Genomic DNA, 25,178 nt, shown 5'->3' with positions numbered 1-25,178 from the left:
TAGGGTGGTTTATTGTCCATACCTACCATATTTACCACTGGAGGCTTATTTTCAGGTTAAGCAGAGAGCACTGTAAAACAGAAAGCCTCCGAAACATGGGAGTATTTAAAATGAAAAGCTGTAATCTTGCTGAAAGCTAGAATTTGATACAAATTTAAGTTTTATACTGGTGGAATTGGTGCTAATCTGTTAGTTGGGTAGATAAACTACACTAAATTCTGCTCCTGAAAAGGATCCTAGTCAACCAAGGAGAGCTGCTTGATTTGTAGATTTAATCCACCACCCTGGATCTACCCTTCACCCAAGCCTGAGAACCTTACTAGCATGATCTACTCTGATGCCTGATCCCAGAGACTCAAATACCATTCTGATACCCTATTGGCTTATACCATGCATCACACCTGTATGAAGATGATCCATGCATAGACTGAAGAAAACTCGAGACAAGCGTCCAACTAATTTGCATTCTACTAAAATACATTAATTTTCAATGAGCATATATGCAGCTGAAACAGTGAGCCCGAATGTACATCCCCAATGTACATCCCGAATGTATCAACATTAACATTTTAATATAACATAATAGTCATTATGGATTTTAGAAAAATGTGTTTTGGAGTGTGGGGGTAGTGCACTATAGGACCCTTTGGCACGACCTAAGCTTTTGGCAATAATAGTGTTTTTACCCCTAACATTACTTTTACTTTTATAGTTTAGTTAGTTTTTAAACCAGTACTTTTACACTTGAGTAAAATGCTTGAGTTGATACTTTAGTTTATAAAGAAATAGTTCAGACGCCAGTATCTATACTTCTACCTGATTAATGAGTAATTAATGTAAATACTTTTGACACTATTATTTGCTCAGGGGTAGGACCTGGATCTCTGTGAAGCTGCTTTGGGCCAGTGCCTGTTGGTAAAACACTGGATAAATAAACTTGACTTTACATACTGTAATAATGATCTCCAGCATTTTAAAGCACTTGCTTTTCACTTGCTAGTCCCAGCAGGGTTTAATGCATTAGCCTGAAACAGGCGATAATGGGCAAAAAAGTGCAAACAGTGCAAACACTTCCCAGCTACAGTAAAAATATCAGTGTGTCATGCTGCCCATCTGGGCCAATTTTAATAAGACATGTCTTTTGTGTCTGCAGCATAGTTGTTTAAATTTCACACAAACACTAGATAATAATACATTTTTCATTATTTACTCTGAATTGACACATTATTAAAAATATTGACAAAGGTTCACCCTCACGTTATAACACATTTTGTAGATTTTATAGAGTTTATCTTTAACGTAAAGGGTGGGTTTTCTGTGTTTTCTATGTTTGCAGTTTGCAGTTTAACTTCACAATTTCTTGATGAATGGACCAATACATATTCTCTAAAATGACCTGAAAAACTCTTCTAAACTTTGACTTCCATTTATAAAATTATAGTTAGAAAATTGTCTCTCCTGTAAATTTGCTGTTTTGGGGATACATGTTTTCATTGGACAATTTTGAAACATTTTAACCATGTTTTAACCATGAATTTTAATCATTTACATGCATTAGTGTGTTTGAGAACTCCCTGTCCACTTGTCCTTTAAGAAAGTAACTAAGGGGATAGGTCATTAATAATATTGATTTCTTACTGTCTCCATATTCAGCTTAAACTTTACACTATAATGGTAAAAATACATAATTAAACATAATTAAACTAATTTTAGAAAATCTAAAAATATCTTTAAATTAGAACAAGATCATCATTAACAACTGTCTGCATCTGTAGGTCAACCACATCATATGCTAATTTTTACCATAACAGGGTGGATGCATGCATGACATAAAAAGGAAATAAAAAGTAAAAGTGTAAAAGTGTATCTTATAAATATGACAAATATTATGTCATTTTTTTACAAGATGAAAAAGGAACAGTTTACTGATACTGTATAAGGACCCATTCATATTATTAACTACAGCATCACCGAAGCAGGCTAAACTGCACACACTTCACACACAGCATTAGTTCATCTCTGACTGAAGAATAAGCTATGAGTTATTGCATAGGTCTTGGAGGTGTGTTAACCTCACCATTTATATCTTCATACATCAACATCAATGGGAGCCACAGGACTGCACTGGGAGTAAATATAACAGCGATTTAACTTTATTACTCAGATCAGATCCCATATGGATCAGAGATCGGGTCCTCCTGGTCGTATAACAAACAGAAGAGCATTCATCAGCACTCTGACTCACTCCAACTCGTTAAAAGACCACAGTCTGCTAGCTCAGAGTGGAGAAAATATTGACTGTATATAAACAGCATATAACACCATGCCTCCATTCGCTCTTTATTCTATAGAAATGAAAAAAAAAAAATATTACCATGTTGTAAAATTTGCCACCAGAAGCTACACTCCAAAGTGGAGAAATGTTTGGAGTGATTTAAGGGGCGCAACTGATGTATCCTTCACAGTCCTTGGTTACCCACAATTCTCTGCTCACACAGAAGTGTTTAATACTTGGTTTGTTTGTTTTATTTATAGAATTTTATTTTTAGAGTGGGCTACAACTTAATTATAGTGAATTAATAAATAATTTGAGTAATCTAATTACATGATCTAATTACATGATCTAAATACATACTTTTTATTTAACTGAAATGTATTTGACTGAAAATTGACAATAAAAATGTTGTTTGTTTTCCTAACCTAAAACTAGATAAAACCAATATTAATCAAATTACTAAAATGTAATTACATCTATTATACATTTTAGCCAAAAGGCTAAGACAAAATTTAACCTGTAAAATCTGTCACGTGTCAAAATGAACACTGCTGGAATAAACTGGAAAGTTTACTAATGTTCACTAACATTTATCTTCTCACTGAAAGCAGTTAAATCCTCATAGCAATGCTTAAAAGTCTAGTAGAAAGTCTTCTCTGCACAGTAGAGCCAGTTCCTCCAACAAAAACAGAATAGACTCTTTTTAATACCCTTGATTTCAGAAAAAAACAGTATTTTTGTCAGTATTTGCTTTTTGATATAGTCTTTCATATTTTGTTCCTAAATTTCTTTTGAGCTGGAGTTTATGTAATTTTAAGGCTCACAAGCTTAGCAACAAAAAGAGCTAGTTAGTTAGCTTAACTTAGTTATCTAGTTAGTTAGCGATAGCTATCCAATTTGGACATTACGAACTGTTTTTCATGTACTGTAGGTTATGTAATTTTATACCTACCGCAAGAGATGCGGCTATAACAATAGGATAGGTAAAATTAAATGTAAATTTATTAAATGTATATTTAATCATGTTCTAGTGTTAGCCAGAGTTGCTAACCAAGCTTCCAAACTAGCCTAGCTGCTGGGTTAGCGGTAGCTAGTTTTGTGTATTAGCTGATTTAGCTAGCTGCACAGTAACATTATTGGTAAACTCTTTGATTTTTAGCTGTCCTACAGTTGAGTCTTGAGGATAGCTGTGGGAAAGGAAGTGATTTAAGCCCAGTTGGTACTGAGCCAGCACCAGATTGATGTTTTTATTTATTTATTTGAAGTATGTTATGTCTCTTTCTATCTCTGTCAGCCTCTCTCTCTCTGTCTATGTTTAACAGGTGTTGGGTATTAACTGTAAGCCCCAGGCTGTAAATATGATTAACTGCAGAACTCTGTATATGTATTTTAAGGACACTGTAACTCTGGGTGTCTAAACCTGACTCTCCACTCGCTGTTGCCAGGAACTGTGCAGCGGGAATCCCGCCACGGCTACAGAGAAGGTTCCTGGAAAAAATTATGGATGAAATGATTTACTCTGTGCACATTAGAGCTAACGATCCATCCTCATGCATCACTGTGAGCTCAATTATGAGCCATTAGTCTTTATCTAAGAGCAGACCCTGCTCAAACAAGGGTTTTTAGCCCAGATCTACTAGGCCAGTGAGACCACGTAACTAAAACTAAAATCAAAACTAAGTACCACCTATAAGCCATTTCACAGGAATACCCATATCACACACATGCTTATACACAGTAAGCTAAATGGTTTATATCTTTTGCCAATTGTTCTTTACTCTTCTGTTGTGTGGAGCTTTCCTACTCTTTCGCAGTCTGTAAAATAGCATTATGGTTTATAATTTGTTTGTTTGATTGTTGTTTCTGGTTAACAACAATTTCAGAATTAGGATTTAAACAGAGGAAAATAAACAACAAGAGAGCTGAGCCGTGAACTTGAGATCTTGTGGTGTTCCAATGAAAACTGATGATAATAATTATAAAACTGTAGTTCTGAGAGTGAAAGACTGAAGTGTAGCTTATATATATATATATACACTGTAAAACTCAATTTTTCAAGGCAACTTACTGCACGTTTTACATTAATCAAACTCATGTAGACGACCAAACACTATATATTTTGTTATTTTAATTAAGCAACTGAGAACAGAGGATTTCTGACTATTAAGTATGTGTTTTATTGTCAATCATTACCAAATATCAAATGTGACAAGCTGGACCTAGCCAGCATATAGTTACACTCAGCAGCACAAAACACAGCAAATTGCTCTTATAGCCTTCAACTGGGGCCAGGCAGTTATCTATTATATAATACATATAGAAATCCTAAGAGAAGGGAGCCTGTGGGGAATGACTACACACTGATGGTAAGTAAGACATAGGAGGACACGCCCAATATGCAAATAGCGTGACCAACATCAGGTGAAAACCCCTGCATAAGTTCTCAGTAGAGCCCATTTAACTAAAGAGTTAAACTGAGCATGTGCAGTAGTGCAGAGTAGTTGGCTTAGTCTAAACTAAAGTTAACTACAATTTTAAAAATATATATGGAAACAAAATTGATTTAGTTACGCACACTTTTAGTTAATTGAGGTAAATAGTTTGCTATAGTTTATTTTGCAATTTATTATTTCTTGTTCAGCTGATAATTTTAAGTTTTGTTTTTTAGTGTAGCATAACCATTACCAAAAATGATTTATTATCTCAACTTTCTCTAATTAACTCAACTTTTTCTATTTCCCCTATAATGTCAGTTTTGCTAAAGTTGTCTTAATAAATTCCAACAATGTCATTATTTAACAGTATGATCAACTTTTTGATCACTTTTTGAACACACAGCTTGAGAAAATTAAGTTGCTCTCTACAGATAATTAAGTTGCCTAAAGATGGCTTTTGTATTTTAGTGTTTAATGAAATATATTTAGTCTAAATTAGTCAGAAAAGTGTTTTGAAACAACACTTCCATTTTTGTCACTACAACTTAATAAAACAGGGGATTTATTTAAGTATTGGCTAAAGGCCATCAGAATTGCTTTTTAGAGTGTACATGCTGACATGTTGCAGCATTACACATGCACTACGCACTACTACTGTATGTGTAGCTCAATAAATATGACCAAGAGTTGCCCATATAAGTCATACATTTTTAAATAATTTATCGTTCCTGGTAACCTTTATCTTCCTTCTGACTAGCACTGCAGTCTGATACTTTATCCAACATTTTATTTGTTTGTTTGCTGGTCCCTATGCTCATTCATAAGCATTAGCAAGAGTATTCACAAACCCTATTAGGCAGTGTAAAGGAAAAAGAGACAGAAAAACTGGCAGCATCTTTGGGGATCCCCTCAGCTCAGTGTTTATAGCTCAGATCAGACTCTCTGGAAAGCACCTTTGAAATACTGTGCCTTTGTTTTCCCCCAAAAAACGTGCCAGATCCACAGCCAGGCTCATTCCTCACTTTATTCAGCCCATTAGCTGCTACACATGAAAGCAGCGAACCTGCAAAACACTGGCGTGTGAAAGAGATGAGGAAACACACAGTGAGAAAACAGGGCCCTGGTGTAGTCTGATTAATACTGCTGTTAACAGCCTCTCACATGAGGACCATAAAGACTCACTGCTCTTTAAACGAACAGAGAGAGAAAAAATTTGATGAGTCACTCTGCTAGCATTAGCATGAAATTAGCATTAGCAAGATTCGGTTCTAAAGAGCAACAGCACAGTCTTTTTCATGCAAATGCAGAACTGATTAGGAGGTACAGTAGGAGGATGCAGTTGTGATTCTGGATGGCACCTTGGAAAAAAACTGTTTGATTGTTTTTTTTTTTTGTTACAACTTATATTTTATGGGACACTTATCTTCCTGTGATCTATGATTATTATGAGTTCATGGTTACTTTCATGGTTAAAATTTCTGTCTTATACTGTTATCGAGTTCAAGCTACACATAGTACCGTATTTATCACACTATAAGGTGCACTTAAAACCCTTTAATTTTCCCAAAAATTAACAGTGCGCCTTATAATCTGGTGCACCTTATGTATGAATTTTATCAGTCAGCTATTAAGGAGCAGTAAAGCCACTCCACTGAAGTGCAGCGTTTTAAAGGGGTTTTAGTTAAGCAGTATTCAATTTAATTTTATTTATATAGCGCTTTTTACAACATAAGTTGTCCCAGTATTAGCATTAGCTGCTAACTGTAGTGCTAGCTTTTTGCTGTTCAGAGGTAAGTATATTGGACTGTAGGCTGCGTGTTTACCGTGTTAAAACAAACTACGGGGGACAAACAGCTATCTGATATCGCCCTGGTTTACCTGAACACTCAGGGTTCCTCAGTGTAGCGCTTTCAGGCAGCATTTACTAGCGCTAAGCACTGCTAACCTTCACTGCTAACCATGCTGTTAAAAAAATATATTGGAAATCTATGCTTACTCTAAATAAATGGAAGCAATTTACGGACGGTTAAGGAAGAGTTTTAGGTGCAGCATACATATACAACTAAGAGACCTATTGTATTCACAAAGAACAAGGAAAAGTGGATTTTAGTAGAAGGACACCCATAAAACACTTATTTAAATGTTATAGTTCCATCTGTAGTTACAGCATTACAGCATTACACTGCTACAACATTACAGCGCTGTTGTAGCAAAGTGGACACAGGTGTTTTTTTATTAAAAGCAGAGAGTAATGCCGTTTAAGGCTTGGAGGGATGAAACTGAGTGTTTTTGCTCTTTTCCGTTTTCCACTTCAGCGCTCAGGCGTGTCAGGGTGACGGGGCTGCCTGGCTTGAGCTGCCCACAGCGCTTTGGGATTAAGAGGCTTTCTCAAGGACAGCGGCAGCGGTCAGACCCAGGAGCAGCTGGATGATACTGAGAGTATCGGCCACGAGCACTTCAGTCACGATTTCAGCCTCCAGGGTCAGACTGGACCGCAGCAATGCTCTCGGGTGAAGCACTGGCTTGAGTGCTTGAGGTTGTGAGGCTTTATTAGTCATAAATCAGTAAGCGTGACTTTGATTCACATCTTATAGGTCAGTGTGCCTTTAAATAATTATAAAAAAAATATCAAGAGAGTATTATATTATATGAAATTCTGAAGCCTTCAACCCCCATTGTCTGCAGCAGCTAGTAAAAGAAAATACTTGGTCAGGAAAAGCATCGTTCATGGCCTCGCCCCCTTTGCTCGGGACGGCTCACAGACAGAGTTGAACCCGGGCTGCAGGAAAGCCGACACGGTCTCATCAGCTGAGGAGCTTACAGCTCTGTTTACACCAGCTAGGTAATGTTAGCTATCTTATGTAAGTAACTATAGGTTTAAATTGGATCTCCTGTGGATTCCACGTTTTACAGAGTTCTTAAATATACACTAGCACAACTCGTCAGAACACTGGTAAAGGCGGGCATCAAGCCGAGCGACCCTGAGAGTCTGATGTTAAGCCAAGTTTAAGGGTTAACTTTACCCAGCACTCAGTGCTATCTTAACAACTAAGGCTGTATCTCTGAAAACATTTTGTCCTTTGAATTTTAGAGCTGTAAAATTGACTAAGAGGGGAAAAGGCAGGAAGGCGTTCTCTGCTGCAGTGCTGTTAGCCAATCAGAGGCGATATGTTTGCATGTATGATTATTCATGAGCAAGATCCAAAATCCTGCCTTTCTTCAGAGAACAGTAATTCAGTGATCTAAAGCAGGGCTATACAGATACAATGGAGCACTTTTTTCACACAAAAAAAGCTCACATGAAATTCATATATACTAGGGACCACAACTAGACATTTTAAAATGAATGAAAAAAATGACGGAATGAGACCTTAAACTACTATCAGAAATACACCTGAATGCAGGAAAAGGCATTTAGTTCATTAAAAAAAAATAACCAACGGCCCACCCCATACATACATATTAAAGATGCTTCTGACGCCCCTGAATATAACTAAGTAACTCAACAGTAACTCAGAGGTGAACAAAAGTTAAGGGGTTAAGAAATGCCAATACCAGAACCTACTTTGAAAAGCTTTACTCTAACTATACTGTACAATCCCCACAGTAAACAGTTCTGTAATCTGTTCTGTTTCTCCTCAGGTCTGCGGTGCTATTGGTCACCACTCTAGTGTGTTTGTGTTCTGTTATGAGCAACACTGAATCTGGCAAAACAAACCCCAGCAAACGCCATGAGTATTTCACATACAGCAAATACGAGTGACCCCGATAGACATGTGTGGATGGGATCTTCAAAACGGTGAAAAATAACACTCTGAAAGATGCCAGACTGATACGTTTCTGCAGTCAGTCACACTTTCCAGTGTGGGCACATTTTCATAAACACTGAAATATAAAAACAGATTCAGAATAGTAGCAGGGACTACAGGAGCTACATGACAATAGGAGATACAGAAATTACAGAAGTATAGGCATCCCAGGTGCTACAGGAACAATAGGGGTTACAGGAGGTAAAGAATCTACATGAGGTACAGGAGCTACAGGTCTCAGTGGACACAGAGTCTACAGATCTAAAAGAAGTATAGGAAGTATAGAAGTATAGATCTACTGGAGAACCAGGGTCTACAGGAGAGGAGTTGCAAAATCTACTTGTCTATAGAACCGCAGGAGCTACAATATGAGATACAGAATTACAGGACTATAGGCATCTCAGGTGCTACAGAATCTATAGAGGTTACAAGAGGTAAAGAGGTCTACAGGAGCTACAGGTTGTGCTGGAGGTGCAGGAGATAAAGAATATACATGAGCTACAGATTTACAAGAAGTACAAGGTCTACATATCTACTGAAGCAACATGAGCTACATGTCTACAGAACCACAGGAGCTTTAGAAATACAGAACTACAGGACTACAGGACCTACATGACAATAGGAGATACAGGAGTTACAGGACTATATGTATCCAATATGCTACAGGATCTATAGAAGTTACAGGGCTACTGGAACTACAGGAGATAAAGAATAACCATGAGGTACATATCTGCAGGAGGTACAGATCTGCAGGAGGTACAGGGTCTACAGATCTACTAGAGTCACATGTCTACAGACCCACAGGGGCTACAGGACTACATGATCTACATGACAATAGGAGATACAGGAGTTACAGGACTATAGGCATCCTAGGTGCTACAGTATCTATAGAAGTTACAGGACTATCAGAGCTACAGGAATACAGGATTATAGGAGCTACTGGACTACAGTAGGTATAGGTCTACAGATCTACCGGAGCTACAGTAGCTACATGTCTACAGAACCACAGGGGCTAAAGGAATAAAGGACTACAGGAGCAACAGGACTACAGAAGCTACATGCCAATAGGAGATACAGGAGTTACAGGACTATAGGTATCCATTGTACTACAGGATTTGAACAGGAGGTAAAGAGTGTACATGAGGTACAGATCCACTGGAGGTAAAGAATGTACATGAGGTACAGGAGTTACAGGGTATACAGATCAACAGTAAGTAGGACTGGTACAGGGTGTACAGATATAAAGAAGGTATAGATCTACAGACCTACTGGAGCTACAGGAGCAACAGGTCTTAAGGAGGTACAGGAGATAAAACTCTACAGATCTGCAGGTCTACATGTATAGGTTTACAGGAGCAACAGGTCTACAATGGCTACATGATTTCATATCTACAAGATCTAAAAGATGTTCATGATTACAACACATCTACAGGATTACAAGACTTCCTTCTGGTGCTACAGATCTACAGAAACTAATGAAGCAACAGATCTCTTATTGCAGAACAAAACATTAATTAAAAACAAAAATAGACAGAAATATCCTAAAACACAGTAAACAGGGAATATCATTTGTCTGTCTATGTGTCTGTCTGTTTTTAGGATTCCTCTTCTGAACATGTTCACTCGTCCCCGGCTGAAAGCTCATTTCCGAGCTCTTCATGAGGTTTACTGGTGTGTTAAATCAGAGAAGCACTGTAATGTGGTCGGGGGAATCCAGAGCAGAGTGGGGAAATACTGCAATAATGCTAATGCTGATGAACTGTCTGCCTCTCGGCCTCCAAAGGAGGATGAAAATAAACATTACGGTCGCCTGCTGACCGCCTTACAGTAGCAATTATGCTGGCGTTTGTGCTGACTGATTACTGTCATTAGAACCCTTTTTATACAGAGTCCATTACTATAGTAATCATAACATAATGCTATAATAACGTTTTACAACCAGGGAACCAGGAGAGGTTTGAATATCTGCACCATGATAGTAGACTTCTACATTATGATATGCTGAAATGTATATAGTTTATACTGCATATATTTCAGCATTACCATACCATAGCACCAGTGTAAATGCTGCTGGTACACAGCTGGTATGTACCTGCCAAAAATGCTCCAAGGAAGGACAACTGGTAAATCGGCAGCGGAATCTAGGGGGAAAATGGGCATCTAAGACTCAAAGACTGATGGCCATGCAGGCCACACCTCATCCAAGCTCATGGGAGCAGACAGGATTGAGAATGTGGGAAGGATGGTAAAAGACAGTGAGAGGAATAAGATGAGTGATAGAAATCGACAGGTCAGAGCTTAGGCAGGTGTTTTAAAATAGGGCTAAGATTACTTTATTTTTGGTTTTTTGCTAAATCACAATCCAACAAAATGAGACATTTGGTTGTAGGCGGAATAATACCAATTGCTGAATGCAGAATATGCACAGGTTTTAGTTATTATTTACTTTTTTCACTATTAAATTAATGAAATAGCCTAATGGTCAGTTTCGCAGACAGGGAATAAATAAGCCTGGACATAGACTATATTTTCCTTACAATGGAAAATCTCCATTCAAAATATTGTTTAGTCCAGGACTAGGCTTTTAATCACTCTATTTTTGTCTAAATTGCCATTTAAAACATGAATTTAACACTTACCATTTTTAAACTATCCAGCAGATGTTTGGACACACCTACAAAGAATATATGATGAATTATAAATTATTAATTAGTCCTTCAGTATAAATTATTACATTTTTGAAAGATTACTAAAAATCCACTACAACATCCTGATTAGTAGAGACAGTACAATCGTGTTGGGCTAAATTCAACACCTCCTTTAATAAGATATACATGGGCATCGCCCCCAATAAATCATTAAATAATTTCAGAATTATTTTGGACTCCTTTACATTAAACATAAATATTAGTTCACCCAGAGCTTTTTCTATTGCAACGCAAATAAACGTTTTTTTTTTTCTTTTTAATTTCAGCCAAATATTTTTCCAGTTGCTGAATATTCAGTGCAATAAATATACAGGTTTTAATGTTTTGGTTGATCAGTATATATAGATATACATATAGATAAATACTCCACACAAGCTAGTATCATAGATACATTACTATATAAGGGTTTTTAGTTTTAGTTTCAGAACCATGGACAGAGCTGGTCTGAATCTGGTGCAGAGATTCAGATGATGCTGTCCGTGGTTCTGAAATTATCTCTTGTAAAGTCCATTAGCACCATTAACAGAAAGCAGTGGTCACTCTAACCGTCCTGCTGGATATCCATCTACCAAATCATCTCGCTCAGCTTAATCAGGGACCCCGGGACTCCTGAAGGCAGCAATTAGGAGGATCAGGCAGGTGGGGTTCGAGGTAGGGTGTGAGCTCCAGCTTGCAGAGAGGAGGCAGGGCTGGTGGCCACCGTTCATATGGTGCTGAACCGGAGTCTGGCGGTGGTTTTGTGGATTAAGAAAAGCCCTCAGAACCTAAAGCCTGATGATGATGAGGATGCTGATGCTAAGGATGATGATAAAGATGACGATGATGACTCGGCATGCTCATCTCGAGCTCATGCAAAGAAAAAGACCAAGAAATGTCATGACACGAGCGCACGAGCCTATAAGCGAGATGAAAGGTATGCGCGGAGATGAATTAGAAGCAACAGACGCGTAAAAACGCGTAAAAACGCAGCGTCACCCCAAAGGACGCGTTTCGCCGGTAAACGGACGGACGGACGGATGCGCGCTTGCTCGCCAGCCCGCCCCCCTGGCTCTTACCGTCTCTCTCGCACAGCTGGAGCAACTCCAGGCTCACGTTCTTCACGAGGCCCTCGCGCGGGCTCGCCGGGACGCCGCGGCCGAGACCCGGAGCCTCCATGTCTGTCCGGCTCGCGCGCAGTCAGACAGCAATCCGGTTAAAGGGGAGTTATCTATTTTTTGGCACGAGCAGGAGAGGAAAGAGAGGCACGAGCGGTCCTCACCCTTCTGGAGGCGGTCAGTCTCTCTCTCTCACTCTCTCTCTCTACGTCAGTGACTCGTCATCCGCAGCCCCGCCCCCAACGGTCAGTAGATTAGTGACCAACAGCGCATTAGATATAACATTTAATAATATTTAATAACATTTAAAAATAATCAAGTTTATTTATTTACTCTCAACCCTTCCAAACCCACTCTCACTCCTTTCACTCTTTCTCACCCCTCCCACATTTTCTCACTCCTTTTACTCCTGTCACTCTCTCTCCCACGTTCTCTCACTCCTCTTACAGCAGTCACTCTCATCCCACCCACATTCCCTCACCCCTCCCACATTTTCTCACTCCTTTGCCTTTCACTCTTTCTTCCCCTTTCACATTATCTCACTTTTTCTCACCCCTCCCGCATTCTCTCACACGTTTGCCTTTCACTTTCTCTCCCCTCCCACGTTCTCTCACTCATCTTACTCCAGTCGCTATCTCTCTTCCACATTCTCACACTTCACTTAATCCAATTACACACTCTCTCTCTCTCTCTCTCCCACATTCTCTCACCCCTCCCACATTTTCTCACTCCTTTGCCTTTCACTCTTTCTTCCCCTTCCACATTATCTCACTCTTTCTCACCCCTCCCGCATTCTCTCACACGTTTGCCTTTCACTCTCTCTCACGTTCTCTCACTCATCTTACTCCAGTCGCTCTCTCTCTCCTACATTCTCTCACTTCACTTACTCCAATCACGCTCTCTCCCTCCCACATTTTCTCACTCTTTTCTCTCTGCAACATTCTCACTCCTCTCACTGTCTATTTAATATCTCCAAAACATTCTACAACCCCTCTCACTCCTGTCATTCTCTTACCCCATCCCTCTTTTCATTCTTTTACCCCCTCACTCCTGTCATTCACTTACCCCTCTCACTCCTGTCACTCTTTCACCCCTCCCACATTTTCTCATTTTGTTTTTGTTTCTCACTATTAATGTCTTTCCTTTTTACTTTATTCCTCTATTTCTTTCAGTCTCACTTGCTTTTCTCCTCTTCAATCTTTGACACTCTTCACCTCTCACTTCATCTTTTTGTTTCCTTCTTCTTTATTTTTTTCTACTCAAGTAGTCAAGCCTTTTCTATTCAAGCTTTCTGCCTCTTGTCAATTCACATTCCTCTCACACCTTTAGTCCAGTCTCTCACTCTTCTTACTCTTTCTGTTGTCTCTCTCCCTTCATAACCCCCATCTCACTTTCTCTTTTCACATGTTGTCTCTTTCCTCTACTCTGACTATCCCTCCCTGCTCACTATTTCTTTCTATCTCTCCTCAGAACTGTTGTCTCCTCTTACATAGTCTCATTGTTTTCCTTTCTCTTCATTTTTTGACATTCAATCTTTTCCTTTAGATTTTTTCTGTTTCTCTTGCTCCAATCAGGAACCTCCCCCCCTTTCAGTCTCGTACTCTGCTCTCTTCTCTCACTTATTCTGTCCATCACCTCTCATACTTTGTTTCTTACTCTATTCTCTCCCTTTTGATCTCACTTTCTCTCTCCTCTTCACACTCTTTTGACGCTCACTCTCCAGCCTTACTCTTCGTCACTCCCACTTCACAATCTTATTGAGTATCTCTCACTTCTTATGCTGACTATCTCACTCCTTACGTGTCACTCTGTCTGTTCCACTGGGAATCATTCCCAGGGAGAGGGGAATCCTCCAGCCTCATTATTGGTGTTTACTATGAGACAATAAACACAAACAAACAAACGAACAAACACATGGTCATTAGAACAGTGTTAATCCAGAACCAATACACCTCCACCTCACACAAACCAGCTTTCTCACTCTTATTCTCTCCTTTTCCCTTCTCTCTCTCTTTCATGCTCTCTTTCTCTCTTATGCTCTCTGTTATGTAACTGGCTTTTTCTCTCCAGTTCAATCTCATTTTTTGCCCCTCCTCCTCGCGCTCCCTCCATTTCTCCTTATCCGTTCTTACTGACGTCATCGTGTCTGGTGCTCATGTCCTTATTTGGTACCAAACGGGGCTCGCGCCTCCACAGCGCCGAGCAGCACGAGACTGAAACTCTGTGAATGCGCGCACATTCAGCAGAGCGCGCGCGAGCACGCACGCGCCAGAGGCAACAAGAGAGATAGAGTAGGAGATATAGAGAGAAAGACAGAGAGAAAGTAAGAGAGAGACTAGGGGTGTTTCGAGTAATCCTACCAGGAGAATAAAAAGGTCCATATTTTTTAAAAAAAAAAAAGAAAAATACACAGCAATTTGTAGAAATTAATAGCTTTTAATAATTTAATAGCAGCTGATTTTTGTTAAAAAATATATTTCTTAACTATTCATCTACTAACTAGAGACATGTGCATATGTTCTGTAGTAGCATATTCCTTTTATGTAACCTGAATAACCTTATGTTAAATTTTATAATAATAATAATTTATCTATTTATTGTCTATTTATTTTGTATTATTTAATTGTAATTATTTTCACAGAAAGACACTTTAACAAATCTAAATGTCAATATCCCTTATCTTTAGATTTTTTTAAAGACACTTAAGAAAGATAGACAGAAATAAAGAGAGTGAGGAAAAGAAAAACAAAGAAGAATGTAGAGACTGAGTCAGTGAAAGAAAGGGAGAGAGAAGACAAATAAGTAGGAGAAGGAAAGAAAGAGAAACAAAAAAATAAAACGAAAATAGAGAGAGAGAAACAAATGTGGAAAGAAATAGAGAATAAGAAAAAAGGGAGAAAGAAAGATGGGAGAAAGATCGAAAGAGAAATAAATGAAGAAAAAAGGGAAATGCAGGGGGAGAAAAGGAATTAAGAGAAAGTGTGAGACAAATTAGGGAGGAAAAAGACAGAAAGGGGAGATAAAGCAGTGAGAGAAAAAAGGATAAAAAGAAGAGTGTGGCAAAGGAAGAAAGAGAAGGAGACAGAGAGAAGAAAGAAAAAAAAGATGCTATAGGGTAGCGAGAAAGGAAAAAATGCAGGAGAGAAAGGGAGAACAACAGATAGGACAGAGAGTTGCAGAAAAAGAAAGAGGGGAGAGTAAGAGAGAAAGTAAGGAGAGAAAGAAAGAGAAAAGAAAGAAGAATGATTGTATTATAATACCAATGTGGTGGGGTAAATCAGATTGAATAGGCCTACCTGATAGACGGCGAGTGCTGCCTCCTGCTGGAGGTGACCAGTACAGCACAAATGACATTTAGTTCTTTTTACTGCCCACCGCACAGGACGGTGAATTAACCTCGCTATAAGAGGGATTGATTGTTCTCCAACTCATCCTAGAGATATTGGATGCAGCCCCCTCATTTCTCCAGAGAACACAATTAAACTGTGAATATGCGTGTGGTATCTCTTGCATTAAATGTGGATGTGCTTTTGTCAGACTGTGTGAGCTTGTTCACACCTTTTTGACTAAATGCACGAGTTTTATACAACCCCAACAGTACGGTAAATGAAAAAAATATAAACATGCAGTGTTTCTTAAATGTACGTTGACTTTCACTGGGGGTGCCTCCGTGTCTATGTTACCTTCTGGTGCTCTTCCTTTAGTTAGGCTGTTAATATTAATATCTCCCGGAGTCGTTAGCCACACTCTGAAAATGCTGAATTTTATTGTCTCTTCCTCTTAAATCCAGTAAAAACTAATTCCATCTTTTTGACTTCCTTCAAGTTACTGACTGCCTACCTGTCCAATCTGATAACCAATGGACGTTCCACCCTCTGTCCAGCCAGACTGAATTTTGGCAAGTCATCCCACCACAGATAAGCTGCTCACTGCCCATTTATTCCACCTGCCTCAGACCAGCTTTATATAAACTCTAGGCTTTTTTCTAACTGCTGCCACTGCTGGTGTAGATATTCATCTAAATATATTAGACCTGTGCTGGTGTATACTGACTTTATAACAATCGTTTATACATTGTCTGACCAGAGGAAGATGGATCCCCCCTTGTATATTAGCCTTGAAAGTACATGTGATAGTACATGTGGTAGTACTAGGTAGTACATGTGGTAAAAGTAACTATAGTAGTCCTCCCCCAGCTCTGAGAGAGTTGTTCTTGCCTCTGTTGCTAACTGGTGGTTTTGTGTTGTATGTTTAATGTTTTGGCTGATTCTCTGTCCTGCTATCACATTTCTGTAAAGCTGCTTTGTGACAACATCAGTTTTAAAATGTACTATATAAATAAAATTTATTTTAATTGATTTTCATTCTTTGCCAAGGCCTGGAGCTTTATTCACTCTATAACCACCACATTGCATGAACTCCTTCAGTTCAGGTCCCTAAGCTCTAAACATGCTGATCCTCACTCTTCTGTTTCTTGTTTTTTCAACCCTTATTTTAACTATTCAGCTGCACAACATTGAATTCTGTGAATTCATCATGAAAATCAGTTTTACATATTATTAATGAACTTAAGTGAATACCAGACTTCTGGTTTAGACAATGGATATACACATTGAGATTTGTGTTTTTTTTGCTTTTCCATTTATTTATTTTAACACATTATTTTTATGCATTATTGCTTCTTTTTTCCCTGTGAGAGGAAGAGAATACAGCTCTGTACCACAACATAGAGATATGATCGCTGTAACAATCACAGTGGAGCGGCTGTTTTCTGTCATTATAGGGACACTAATCTTAAAGGCAAAAAAAAAAAAAAAAAAAAAGGTTCCCTTTTTTAGATTATTAGAAGAGGGGCTCCTTTCAGCTTTTTCTTTGGTGTGGATTCTTAAAAGACGAAAAAAGACCTCCACAACAACTGTCTGGCAACAGACCAACACAGTAACACAGCTGAACACAGTCAGAGTTTGAGATACTGCTCAAGTCGAACACTGTAAACAAACTCAGTTCAAGGACAACACAGTTCATCCACAGAAAGAATATACATGTTCTATAAAAGCCATTGGAATAATATTCCTTGTAAACTCTATAGACTCTATTTGGTATTACATTAGTTTAGAATAGTAAAAGTTAATTTGTGGCAGAGGGCAACAATTACTTAAGGCAATTTAATTATGAAATTGTTCTCTCTACTGCCCCCAGTGGACAAGTATGGTAATTCTAAAGATGGGGTGCTAAAACAAACAAGCAAACCAAAATACAACACATATCCAATGTAAAATAATTGGTACTGAAAATGTAAACTCGCAATATTTTAAAGGTAAACACAAAATAGACCCATTAAAACGTAAAAAAGCTTGTAAAGTAATACAATAATTGAATAAGTGCAGCCTTACAATACTGAGCGCGTCTGCAGAGGACTGAAGAACATGGCTGTGACTAAGACATGAACTCTGCCTTAACACTGAAGCTTAGTAAGTGCTAAACCTTACTGGTTAGGAAAACATACACACAACATACACACAGAACAAAGTCAGATAGAACCACAGGTAAAGCTTCTTTAAAGTGCTTTAAACAGATACCTGCCCGGAAACGGCGAGAGTACCAAAGATAATATGTCTGTTCTGCTTTTTCCTGCTACAACTGCACAGACTTCCTGTTAATACTGCATCAAATCTTCATGATTTTAGAAACATTTAGACATCCAGAAAGGAAGAGGGGATGTTTGCTGGCTCCAAGAGCTTCCACCTGCTTTTATTAAGTTCTAAACAGAAACAAAAGCACAAAAAAAGAAGTAGTTAAATTTGATATCAGACAAAACCAGAGGTGAAAAGTAATGGATTACATTTACTCACATTACTCTAACTGAGTAGATTGTATGAGTAATTTGTAGTTTTTATAGTAGTTTTTACAATAGGTAATTTTACTTTTACTCAAGTACATTATGACAAGTAATTTACTTCGCTATGTTGGAAAACTCCCCATTACTGACTAAATAATTAAATACTGGGAGAAAAAAAATAAACTAAAACTAAAAAGGAATTTAAAAAACATTTTTTTTGTATGATTTCATGTTTTTAATGATAATTTTTATTCAAAAACATTAAACAATCTGCTTGAATGTAAAAAAAATACATGTAAATAGTAGTTTAAGCATAGCAATGGCACGTAAAAAAATAATAATGAACTGTAAAACTATAAAAATACAGTTTTGAGTCACCCATTTGACCTTTTTTTTAACAGTAAAGAAAAAAATAGATCATAGAAACCTATGCCACTTGTTCTTGAAAATGTTTTATGTGGTGGTCTGAACAAATACTGCCTAAAAGATCCAAATTATTATTTGGAATAATAGTTAATTAAAAAGATTTCATTTATGATTTGTTGTACTTTTTTACATCAAATAATTAAAAGTAACTATGTAACTTTTAATCAAAGTACATTTTAAATTTAGTACTTTTTTACTTTTCCTTGAGTAGATTTAAAGATGGGTATTTTTACTTTTACTTGAGTAAAATTTTAGCAAAGTAAAGTTATTTTTACTTAAAAACATTTTTTCAGTACTTTTTCCACCTCTGGACAAAACAAAGCAAACAGCAAAACTGTAAAATTAAAGTCCCATTCTTTAGGAAACATTTGAACCAAATTTTGTTGTTACTGATCAGTTTTGATAAATCAATAAATATGTAAAACTACACTAAAAACTGTACTGGTTAGAAAAAAATCCTGAATCCATATATTTTAAAGAGAAAGTTATCTACATTTTTTTTCAGAAGTATATATAGGTTTTCAGGTTGCGTCATACAGCAACACACACACTCACACACACACACACACCTGAGATAGCCAGCAGCATCTTCCTGCGTGCTCCAAATGTGGTGATTCCCAGTTCTTTTAGGTCTGGATCCGTCAGTGTGACGAACGTCTGCAGATCAATCTAAAACACACACACACACACACACATACTGTGCAACTGGTTCTATTAAGTTAAGTGTGTTGTAGAAAAGAAAATGTGAGGTGGGCTACCCCCACCTCTCGTCCGGGGCTACAACTCCCCTACGTGTTCGTTGAATAGAGGAGTCAAGACAGATGGAGTGAAGCTGAAAGCAAACCAAGTATTTATTACAAACTGAATATTCAGGAGAACCAATACATATAAGACAGTGTTACAGCCGTCTAAGTAAGAGTTCTGACCCCCCTAATGATCTGACTCCATGTATATACCAAAAATGACGTGATATCTGCCGATGAGGCGTTTCTAAAATCATTCCATGTCAGCAGGCATGATGTTACGTGTTAGCGCTCAAGATTCGCTAGTCTTTGGCCTTGAGTGTGCGCAGCCAGACAGTCCGGCATTGTTCAGTAATTAGACAGTGTTGCACTCCCTGTGCGCATGCCCTCCTTAATTTGACAGGTGAAGGACTTTACGTGCACGGAGAGAGAAAGACCGTATTGTTTGCCCAGAAGCCTCCTTTGTATTAAGTTAGGTCATGCAGAATGCACTATCTGATAATTTGTAGCGGTTAGTGAGAAAAACATGCAATCACACAATGGGTTTCAGTGAGGTGTCAGTGGCGCGTGATTCGTCCGCCATACAATGGGTCTATACGTTTATGTATCATGTGGTTTAGTTTGTCAGACTAAGGCCTGTGTTTAGTCACATGCTTGTTAAAAACAATGTTTCACTATATACCTGAAGAATACATGGTGGTTAATGGTTAGTTTTCTATATAAATGTGTGTAAGATATACTGTGAGTAATGGTCAATATGGTGTAAGTATTGGTTAATGCATACAAAATACAGGGTTTCACAGATGATTATGTAATTTTAGATACCAAGATAAGTAATCATGATTGTGAGATACTTGTCAATATATTCAAGGTAAAACAAGGTTTCTTCGTAAGATTTCCCACAAAAGTTAATAGTATCAGTGTTCTGGCACAATCCCTGTAATGTCTAATATAATCATTCTAATGCCACAGTGGTCTGGCAGGTTTGTTGGATGTAACTGACAGCATTTCTTAATGAACAAAAATTTTACAAAACAAAACTTGTGGACTTATACTTTAATAGTGTATGCTTTTATTCATTAAAGTATGTGCATATATTTTGTTATTTGTTTTTTAAGTTATTGTATATTTTTGCTTACCTTCTTAAGTGTGTTAATGTGACTATACTCAACCACAGAAAACAAAACCGAGAACAGGAAATCAGCCTAACTAAAAAAAAAATATCAAAGGCAGAGAGTGAATCATACCACAAACGACGTATCAGAGAAAGCAGCTCTGGGTTAATGAAAACCTCCAGTCTATATCCGTGTCTCAACATCTTACTTTTCTTTTCAGCTCTTCTCGGAAATGTTTTTTTTTTTTTTTACATTTCCCTTATTTGCATTCTCTGCCACACAGATGAGTTTTCCATTCAGTGAAAAACATCTTCTTAAGCACACGGGTGTATGTAAAGATTTATTCTTCTTTAAAACGGGGAAGCAGTAAACAGCCTCTTTTGCTAAAAAAAAAAAAACACATTTAAACACAATATTCTGTGCAGATATTTGGACACCTTACACAGTCAATACTTAGTAAACAACCACTGACAGAAATCACAGCTTTCAAACACTTCTTATATCTGATAAACGTCTATTAATGCATGCACCTGCACCCATTCTTCTTTGCAGAAGGCCTGTAGTTCTGAGGTATTCCCTGCATGCTTGTTTTGCATAATAATTAGGAGCCTGTTATAGAAGCCATGCTATTTTCAGCTTCAGCCTTTTAATTACATTTGCATCCAGGACTTGCTGGTGTTCTGTGGAATCCATTGTTTCTTCCACATGTGAAAACTGCCAATTTTATGGGTGGAATAACAACCCATGGCGTGTAGACCCGCCCCCATGCTTCACAGGTGACGAGGTGCTCTTTTCTCTAACTATACCTTTGCTGATTGAGAGTTATATACTTACTTATACTTACTTAAATGTTTACTTTGTTAGTTTAAAGCGCTTGTTTTTGAATCACACCTGGTTTCTCTAGATGTTCAGTAGCATAGTTTACATTTAGGCCTTCATTTTTTAAGATACTTCCTTAAGGATTATGTTACAAGTAGCAAGTAGTGCTGCACAGTAGAACAGTGCACCTCCACTCTTGTGCACCTCTACTCTGGCTCTCTCTATTTTTTTGTCTTGATCACCAGTAGTTTACCAGTAGTGTTTGGGCATTTTTTTTTCTAAAAATTGCTGTACTGACCCTGTGAGATGATGTCTGCCAGTGTTGCTTGTTTGCTCCCATGGGCAATTCTAGCCAGATGCACGCAGTCACGATCATTACCCCCCACTAAAATGCATTTTTCAGGGTTTCTTGGTATCCCTGATTTTATCCTATTGTCCATAATTGCACTGAACTTCTATTTCTTCCTAAAATTCTTTGCTAAGAACACTCGGCTATCTTTTTTATAGCCGTCCCCTGCCTTGTGGGCATCAATTACATTTGTTTTTAAATCTTTAGACAGGTTAGACAGCTTAGAGGAGCCCATGGGTGCCAAGTGTAAGCATAAGGTTTGAAGAGGCTTTTGTTCCGGCTACTCTGACTCTAAGCAAGACAGAGCAAGAAACAGTGTGTTTTATAACTGATTATATAGTATTACTTCTTAGCAAACAATATGGGCCAACTTAACTGTGTGAACTCTTTTTACAACACTTCTCATGTCACGAGTTCTACCATTGTGTGTAATATCAGTCAAAATCAGCCACTGGCACTGAAACAGGGAGATTTGTTCTACATGTGAATCGTGACTCAGTTGTGACTATCTAGCTGGTGTTTTCTACCAATTATAGAGGGACGAAGCTTCCACCAGGGAATCTACCTCAGCGGTACATATGCAGGCTTGAGTGATGGTCCAAACTCTTCAGTGCAGGTCACTTCATCACTGGTGCTCAGACGCTGCACAGTCTGCCCACTCTGATGGAGCCAAGTGAGTAATACACACAATGAATTATTCATCAGGCCCTCCCAAAGCCTGTCACTGCGTTTCTCTTCACCATGCACAGAGATGATCCAGGCTGCCATCAATAATAGCTCCAACACTGAACCCTGCTCCACAGCTCTGTAGGGCTGACTGCAATGATGGTGAATGAAGAGGCAACTGTCTTGTTTTACTTTGCTTTTCTGACTTACGCTTGTTGAGTAGTGACTCGATCACTAGAGTATGACTCTGTGTTATTCCTATTCGTCTTATTTGTGATACTTCATTTCCAATAATCAGATATCTCACTTCTCCCGTGATCTGGAGAACATACTCACGCATGTTGATAGTGGCTCTCTGATGCCAGCAGATCATATACAACATTCAGAAAAGCAGAACATTGTATATCTTTGGTTCTATACCTTTGGTTAGTTTTGGTTTCATACTGCAGTTTAGTAAGTAGAATAAAGAGCTTTACTACATCCTGTCCTCATCCGCTACATGATCTGCATCTCTCTATACTCCATTCATAGTTCATAATTGCTAGCTGTGCTGCTTTATGAGGCTAAAACTCCCTGTGGACCTTCCTATTTACAGTTATAACACAATTACACCGTAAGCTTTTATATCTTTTAGCAACATCAGAAAACATTATATATGCAGAGGAAAGACTGTTAATTATATGTGTATATACAGCTCTGGAAAAAAATTAAGAGAGCACTTTCTGAATTGATTTTGCTATTTATAGGTATATATTTAAGTAAAATCAACATTGTTGTTTTATTCTATAAACTATGTACAGTATTTCTCCCAAATTCCAAGTAAAAATATTGTCATTCAGAGCATTTATTTGCAGAAAATGAGAAATGGCTGAAATAACAAAAAAGATGCAGAGCTTTCAGACCTCAAATAATGCAAAGAAAACTAGTTCACATTCATAAAGTTTTAAGATTTCAGAAATTAACATTTGGTGAAATAACCCTTGTTTTTAATCACAGTATTAATGCATCTTGGCATGTTGTACTCCACAAGTCTTACACACTGATTTTGAAATAAAATTCAAGCAGTTCAGCTTGGTTTGATGGCTTGTGATCATCCATCTTCCTCTTGATTATATTCCAGAGGTTTTCAATTTGGTAAAATCAAAGAAATGTATCATTTTTAAGTGGTCTCTTATTTTTTCCAAAGCTGTATTTAGCAGTGGTTTCTTGATGTGGGGTTTGGGGAGTTGTATGTTTGGCAGAATGACTCCCTGAAATGAGGCTTTGCTGGGTGGGATATCTGTATAATCTGATGAGTGCTATAACTGCACTTTTGTGGTAGATGTAGGTTTAAAGCATATACTGAATTAAAGTAAACATACACAAAAATGTGCACTGCTGCTTTCGCTACATTTAACTTTGTCACTCGTCTTTTCTTTGTGTTTTTCTCACTTTTTTCCAACCTTCTTTCTCTGAGGGCACATGAATGAAGAAAAGTGGAAAATTGGAATAGTTCTTGCATGACGACAGTGGCTGCTGCCCCTCTCCAGCCCCCTCCCCTTCAGTCTATTCTGAGCACACGTTTATCTTGCCCCTCTGCTCCCGTGCTTCCGCAGGTCATTGGTCAGCATAAGGGGAATGAAGTGCTCATGATGGACAGTGTGGATTCCCCCCAGATTGCAGGTGTGGGCCTTTCCAAGCTTGCAACACTTTGGCATGTCAATGTGTATTTAATATTTAACACAATTAAACCCTAGAACATGATGATCCAACAGCTAATACATCACACTAATGCTGGGCAATACTATGCCTGTACTGTTTTACTGTGAACCCATTACAGCAGTTTCAGGTTCAGCAGTATTTTATAATATAAGTGCTAAATTTGATACATAATGTGCATTATTTCATGATTTGTAAATGCCTTAAAAATCATTAATAATCAGTTATTAATAACACAAACGTAGAAAGGGCAACAATGTTGTTTGCCAAATAGTGAACCCACAGCCATCTATATTGTTGCCCTTTCTACGTATGTGTTATAACTGATTATTAATGATTTTTAAGGCATTTACAACCTAATTAGTAACCGTTAATAAACTAATTGTAAACCATTTATAAACGCTTTATAAAGGTAGTCTTATTTTAAAGTGGTACCAATTTTTCCAATATTGTGCAGCCATAGTGTGAAGCCAGTTCTGAAGCTGGGAAAGAAAGTTGAAAGCTGTGCGCACAAAAAGTGAAAGCACAGGATTTGAACAAGTATCTGTGCTATGCTAAAAGCTAACCCTAGTCTAGCAGCTTTATGAGCAAGGCTATTAGACAAGCCTCACTGACAAGATACCAGCAGTAGTTTGTAAAGCCCTGGAATAACTGCAAGAATTAATTACACTGTTACTAATTATAACAATAACTTATCAATTTCTTATAAGCCCAACATTAAACATCGGCTGTTAAATGCCTGAAATAAAGACCAAAGCTGATCTGACATTGCACTAAACTGAACCCCACACCATGACAAAAGTCTTCTGCAGCATTCAGCATCATGCCTGAATGACAGTCAACAGAATATCACGCTGTATTAGCATTACAGTGATTTTCACTGTGATTTATATATCATTTGTCTGGTCTGCATTCATGTCACTAGACTGACCAATAACCACATCCCCCAGTGTGATCTAACCTCTAGTCTGTGCCCTAAAGACAATTTCCCTATCCTGGCAGTAGCAGTGTGAGCTGAAACGCTGGGTCTCATAAAACATTCAGAGCTAATTTAACTGGACCCCTGTGGGAAGGGAAGCATTTAAACGCATTTTCCTGTTTTTGTGTCTCTTTTTCTCCTCCTACCATTTTTTCCACTACTAGATATGCCTTAAAACCCTTTTTTTTTTACTTAAGAGTTTACTCTTTCTCACTCGCAGTGC

At 38.0% G+C, this 25,178-nt stretch overlaps 2 protein-coding genes across 8 annotated transcripts in view; both read right to left on the bottom strand.

The window, feature by feature from the left end:
- LOC125785715 (phytanoyl-CoA hydroxylase-interacting protein-like) overlaps positions 1 to 12,595 on the bottom strand; it is a 40,427-nt gene extending 27,832 nt beyond the window's left edge. The window contains exon 1 of the mRNA XM_049469783.1: positions 12,283 to 12,595. Within this exon, the coding sequence (XP_049325740.1) occupies positions 12,283 to 12,382 (100 nt within the window). The 5' untranslated portion in view covers positions 12,383 to 12,595. The remainder of the gene's footprint in view (positions 1 to 12,282) is intronic.
- LOC125785702 (centromere-associated protein E-like) overlaps positions 1 to 25,178 on the bottom strand; it is a 169,506-nt gene that overhangs the window by 73,598 nt on the left and 70,730 nt on the right. For 2 of the 7 annotated variants that reach the window (XM_049469761.1, XM_049469762.1), the window contains 2 exons: positions 19,156 to 19,255; positions 17,124 to 18,082 (listed from right to left, as the gene is read on the bottom strand). The exons of 2 other annotated variants lie outside the window; for them this stretch is intronic. In XM_049469761.1, coding sequence (XP_049325718.1) covers positions 18,015 to 18,082; positions 19,156 to 19,255 — 168 coding nt within the window. In that variant the 3' untranslated portion in view covers positions 17,124 to 18,014. Of the gene's footprint in view, positions 1 to 13,627; positions 14,196 to 17,123; positions 18,083 to 19,155; positions 19,256 to 25,178 lie in introns of those variants that run through there. 3 more of the 7 variants (XR_007428032.1, XR_007428035.1, XR_007428034.1) reach the window with 2 other exon arrangements.

This window comes from Astyanax mexicanus, chromosome 21 (assembly GCF_023375975.1).
Source record: "Astyanax mexicanus isolate ESR-SI-001 chromosome 21, AstMex3_surface, whole genome shotgun sequence".
NCBI classification, from domain to species: Eukaryota; Metazoa; Chordata; class Actinopteri; order Characiformes; family Acestrorhamphidae; genus Astyanax; species Astyanax mexicanus.
The sequence above is the reverse complement of the archived record's forward strand: the minus strand, read 5'-3'. Positions and strand labels throughout refer to the sequence as shown.